We start from the raw sequence: 6,173 nt of genomic DNA on the forward strand, positions 1-6,173 counted from the left end.
AATAAATATCCAGGTGACCCATCTGTTGTGGGACCATCGGTCATGGATCCCACGAGGCTCGTTATTTTGGGCCCCGTGTATACTTGTGCGTGGGAATCACTTACATGGATCACATAAATAATTAAACAATACCAAATCTCCTAGAATTGCTTCAAATCTTGGGGTTTTAGTATAGGAGTAGTGTAGATTTGCTTATACACCATGCATATTTGATACAAAAATATTCTTATAATAAAAAAGCAATGTAAATAACTCTTGTATTTAAAGTAAAAACCAAACATAATCAATTTATTTGAAATTATATTACTTTTGTCACAAAACAGAATTATTCAATATAGAAGGCAACAGATCTGTCAAATGTCCAACTCCTGCAAGCTCCGTAGTAACTAAACTTCTGCTTTCCTATTCGCAGCATCGAATACTGTATTTGACTTCCCTATTTTCTTAGTTCTTCTTGTTTTCGCACTTTGGAAGATCTGAAGGCGGCGGGGGCAGAGTGTCACCCAGCATGGGCCCGTTGGCCACCTCGATGACCGTCGCCATGCCCATGGCAATGTGGAACTCGAAGTGGCAGTGCATGAACCACGCCCCTGGGTTGTCGGCGACGAACCGGATGGCAGCCCATCCAAGCCTTGGCACCTGCACCGTGTTCTTCATCTGCGGGTCCACCACGTTGTAGCTGCTCACGTCCTTCGCCGGGTCGTAGTTGCCATGGCCCTGCGCGAGCACGAAGAAATCGTGCCCGTGGAGGTGCATCGGGTTGGAGTCGCTTTGCATCGTCGAGGTGCTCTGGAACACGACCTCGACCGTGGCGTTGTGCGCGAACCGCCGCACCGTCGTCGCCTTCCGCGTCGCCTCGAGCCGCTCCAGCTCGCCGCCGGGGACGACCGGGATCAGCGCCGGGTCGGTGTAGTTGAAAGCCCTTGGAGGCCTGCTAGGCAGGTCCTGCACCACCACGGCGGCATCGGCACCGTTCATCTTGCCGTAGTGTCGCGCCTCGAGCAGTGACATCTTCTCAGGGAGACGGAAGGAGACGTTGTTCATGTAGGCCACCTCTATGGACTCGGGGTTTCCTCCCCTCCTGCAGGATGGCTTGTTCCCCTTGCAGATGCTGCCCTTGCCGAGCGAAATGAATAGATGCTCGTCGACGCGACCTTGAATCTTTGGCAGCAACGGGTGACCAGGCAGGCCTGATAGGTTGCCATGGAAGTAGAACGTCGTGAGCGTGTCGTGCTGATCAGGCATCTCAGGCATGAGAGGCTCGTTCCTGCACTTGTCTGCGTCGAGTGGGATGCCTCTGTACTGCACTATCCCTCTGGACATGAACACCGGAATCTGGGGGTCCGGGGCCGGGGGCTGGTTGGCCAGTGCGACCATGTAGTAGCGGCAAGGTGGGGCGTCAGCGACCATGAGGACGTCGATCGTCTCTCCAGGCGCAACCGCGACGACATCGGTGGCGTATGGCCTGACGTAGTTGGCGTCGGAGCCGACCACCGTGAACTTGTGATCGGCGACTTTGAAGTAGTACTCGGAGAAGAGCGCCGCGTTCACTAGCCGGAGCATGTATGTCTTCCCGTGCTCCACGTTCAGAACGAAGTTGTCTTCTCGTACCCCTGCACAACAAGGCTCACGGCCGGGGTACATTATTTTGTATGTTTTTATTGTTAAATTCTTAGAAGACTTGAAGATGTAGCAGGAACGTATATGTATGCGCTGGGACAGTATTTTACCGGAGCAGTTGTAGAGATCACTGAGCTTTCCATTGATGGTAGCTGCAGCAGGGTTGTCACTGAATGAGCCCCCCATGGAGAAGTTCTTGTCCACTTTCATCAAATCTCTCTGCCACCATTCAGCTGCAAGCAAGGTCGATGGAACAAGATCAGAATACAGCAAACTGGCTAGAGATGCATCGTTCTATTACTAGATACCCGATTACCTATGATGATGGGAACATCCACGTGAGGCTTCTGGAATGGGTAGGAGCTAGACTTTGGGCGGATGACGATGATGCCGTGCAGGGTTGCCCGGAGGATGGAGACGTGGGCGTGCCACCACAGCGTACCCACCTGGCCGTCGACGTTGAACCGGTAGGTGAACGTCGTGTTTGGCTGGATCGGGCACTGTGTTATCATTCCGGCGCCATCGGCCCAACATGTTAATCGCTGCTTTACACCGTGCCTGTGTATTATTACAAGAGAAGAAGATGTTTGGTTGTTAGCTCAAGTATCGAGAAGAGATTGACCTAATCCAGATTATTATGATAACTAGTCTAGCTATCATCCCGTGCTCCAGCACGAGCTAACAATTTTGACTTTTTGGAGACATAATTTTAGAAATTCAAAAAATATTAAGAACCTAGCTAATAATTAAAATTATTACCTGTGATAGACTTTAGTTAGTAATTATTCTATATACTTTGTAATCCATATTTATAGTTTTTTTTCACTTTGCATCACACCTCTAGATGTGTTTAACTGCTCGAACCCTTAGTTTGAGCTATGTGTTGAACAAGAAATCGATATTCTTATTGTTTTCTCCAAACATGTAGACCATGCATACATGGTGACACAAAAGATACACTGATGCATATATATAACTTAATAAGTTAGTATTTGTTGCATATTAACATGACAGGAATATATAATTTATAATTATATATTCGTGTACTTTGGGATAATTTTTCATAATAACATATGTAGGTTATTTTTAACAATAGCATGTATTGGCAATTTAGATGCAAGTTTAGAGTTTGAGTAACATATTTAACATTAAAAAAATAGGTATTCTCGTCTCTTCCTCCGTACATGTATACATGATCTACATGGTGACACACATCATGCATACATACCTCAAGTTAATTCAAGGCAGAATGAAGCATTGTATCAGTCCCTAACAAAAAGATTAATTTGACCATGTCTTGTACATCCTGATACTTAATATAATTATTATATTTTTAGTCGAGAGTGGAAACCATTGGATTAATTTCTATCTGTGCTATAGGTTAAACTGAGGAATAAAGGATTATGTAACCGTGCATAAGCTAATAATTAAACCGAATTCTGAAGTATTCTTATTGTTGTTACCTGAAATCAGTTGTTTTAGCTTTCCACATGATATGAAGTAATGTTGCAATCTTGGGGACATACGTACCAGTGAATTGTTATTTCAAAGGGTGACTCGTTGACGACGTGTACAACAACCGTGTCTCCTTCCGTAGCCTCTACCGGTGGACCGGGAAACTGACCATTCACAACCGTGACCAGGGTATCATTGCAAAGATGTCGCATATACACTTGCTTTACCTGCAAGTAGTTGCGCTGGATTATACCCTTTTCAGGTCAATAAACAATCAAGCAGGCTTTCAGGTGAAAAGGGCTGCGTAGCTTTCAGTGTGTTATCAAAATTTTATTTATTGACTTATGCTAAACTAATAACTTTGTCCTAACTCCCAAGTCAATTTTTTTCTAACTTTGACAAAGCTGCAGAAAAATGCACCAACATTACTAAGTTTGTTTTATTAAATTCACCATGAAATATATTTTGATAGTATATTTATCTGCTCTTGCATATGTTAATATGTTTTTTCTAAAAAAATTAGTTAAAATTAGAGCAGCTTAACTTAGAAAAAAGCTAAAATGATCTAAAATTTGGAACAGAGGTTGTATCTTAATTAATTGGATGGGACAAAACTGTATGTCAGCGCCAAGAAGTACATAATTATAGTCCCTTGTTTTAAATTCTTCAGGAGTGGTTTAAAGAGGTTTCAAATAATCACCCCTAAAAATGTTTTAGTACTTTATTTGCATTTGAATTTTTCTTAATTAATTTGTTTTGCCTATTCGTGGCCTGTGTAGAAAAAAATATAAATTGCTACTCCCAGTGAATTATATTTGTTATGCGATTAAGAAAAAAATTGTAGAAGTGTTCTAGGTACTCAAGAATTATTTCAGATTTTCTTAAATATTTTGAAAAGAAGCCCGAGCAGAAGGCATTACTACTCACAACAAACGTGTGCTCAACCATCGCCGCTTTGCTACTTGCAGCTCCGGACAGGGCCACGGCGGCGTAGAAGAAGAAGAGGGCTGCTGCAATGGGAAGCATCTTACTCATCTTTTGCTTTGGTGCTGTTTCCTCTATGTCTCTACTTCTATGCCTCTACAATGTTTCTTCTCCAGCGTGCTCATGTCATGGTTTGCTTAATTCACCAAAACCCCAAGGCCTTATATAGACGCAAGTAGGTGGATGCTCGATTGCTCGCTCGTGTACTCGTCTAAGCGAAGATTCTGAGGAAAGACAAAGCCAAAGGTTATAACTAGGGTTCGGTCAGAAGCTGCGTCATGTTCTTGAAAAAGATATATGACAACCTTGACATCTACTTTGAAATTATATTCAGTCAGAATTTGTTTTTTTTGCGGGTGATATTCAGTCAAAAAGATATATGACGACCGAAAGGGTGCAACCCCCCTGGAAGCTACAGTACGTGGCCAGCAAAGTGACGCACATGAACTAGGTTAGGAAAACACAGGAAGCAGCCGTCAATAACCAAACGCATACAGTGCGGAAACTCGATTGTTAATAATACTTTGACTAAGTCCATGTCGTAGCAAGTTTTTTCAGCTGAGTTATTGATAAGGGTGTCAATTCGCATGACTTTGGCAACAGGATTCAGGAGGGAGAAAACAATTCGTTGCATTGCACGCGCGTCAGACCATTTCGTTGTGCCGTAAGCTAGTCAAAGCTGCTGAATTACCACAATCATGGAGAAAATAGAGGCTACTAATAACCTGTATCTCTGTATGGTTCCAGCAGCTGTCACTGTTACTCATCGTCGGACGGCGCGTGGCAGCAGGCAGCACCGCCCTTTGCCACACCATGTTCTAATTTCAAGTCTTCTCCAGCGCCGGTCCTACACCTCTACCGCGCCTCCCTCTAGGGTAAGGAACCAAAAAAAAAAAAACAAAGCAAAACTGCTGAGGTCAAGACGACGAGGATTCCCTCTAGACGGTACTCGCTCGCGGTATACAGAAGATAGTCCCGTCCTGATATGTGTTATACACCATAAACGTGTTTAGTGGCATCTTAAACTTTTATGGTGCCCATAGTGGCTTCATTTAGTTAAATAGCGGATAATATTATTACAGTCGTTGCAGGTTACAAAATAACGTGTGGATCCAAAAGAAAGATCACATCACATTTCTAATGTACTCATAGTGTAGGCTCCATCTTCAGGAGGTTCCTGGTCAGCATATTGAAAAAGTTGTTGAAGGGTTAAGTTGAAGGGCAGCAATCCTGGGAGAATAATTGGTGTTTGCCAGGTTCTGCTTGGTGCCCATCTACAGACGGTGTTTTGAGAGTACAGACTGTTTCTGTTTTGCAAGGTTGGCGTATGAAGCTTGTGTCCAGTTCTGTTGGATGTGCAACAGGAGTTTTGTTCTGTTTCAGCTTGTGTCGGTTGTGAAACAGTAGGTCTGCTGGGTCTGTTTAGTGAGAGTTCCAGGTGGAGTCGATCTGGTGTTTGAAGTTTGCTTCAGATAGAACAGGATTCAGTCAGGCTCCATCGCGAACTTTGTTTGGCTGCTTCAGTTAGAGTCTTTTCGTGTTTTGACGCTTATGGTGTTGGTGTCAGCCTAGGGCTGTGAGTTATGTAAGTTGGGGTCTGTTTTGGCTATAAATATCCACCTGTGGATGATCGAGGCCGAATATTTTTCCTTAATCTAAAAAATAGTGTAGGCTCCATTTGTTATAGACAATAGGCCCGAGGTACACCAGCCTAAAACTTTGGCTTGTTTCGGACACAATAGGGAAAAAAAGGGTGAGCATATTGAATTGTACTTCAGAAGTGTGTAAGATAATGACGTGCAGGACTAATAAGGAAGCGTTAACATTGACTTTACTACGTCTGGTCATATTTTAATTAAATAATCTATTTACTATGGTGAAAGTCTTCCCACCAATAACAGGTCACAGCCTGTCCTGAAGAACTTACGGTCAAGCAACACTAACAAGATGCCTTGGTCAATCAACTAAGACACCCTAATAACCTCGATCACCACATGTGATCCGCCCAAACCAAACCATTCCAAACATAGTGGGTTTTGTGCCTGGCAGAACTGTAGGTGATTCTGATCATGATCATGTATCTGACTCCTTGAGAAATGCTCTAGTATTTTTAT

General features: G+C 43.5%; 1 protein-coding gene across 1 annotated transcript; it reads right to left on the reverse strand.

Moving 5' to 3' along the window:
- Positions 1–319: 319 nt before the first annotated feature.
- LOC101775465 (laccase-19) lies at positions 320–4,164 on the reverse strand. Its single transcript, XM_004975703.3, has 5 exons — positions 4,003–4,164; positions 3,151–3,302; positions 1,937–2,178; positions 1,731–1,853; positions 320–1,613 (listed from the first exon to the last, which is right to left on the reverse strand). Exons 1-5 carry the CDS (start codon positions 4,108–4,110, stop codon positions 445–447), a joined length of 1,794 nt encoding a protein of 597 aa, XP_004975760.2. The 5' UTR covers positions 4,111–4,164; the 3' UTR covers positions 320–444.
- Positions 4,165–6,173: the final 2,009 nt, after the last annotated feature.

This window comes from Setaria italica, chromosome VII (genome assembly GCF_000263155.2).
Source record: "Setaria italica strain Yugu1 chromosome VII, Setaria_italica_v2.0, whole genome shotgun sequence".
Taxonomy (NCBI): Eukaryota; Viridiplantae; Streptophyta; class Magnoliopsida; order Poales; family Poaceae; genus Setaria; species Setaria italica.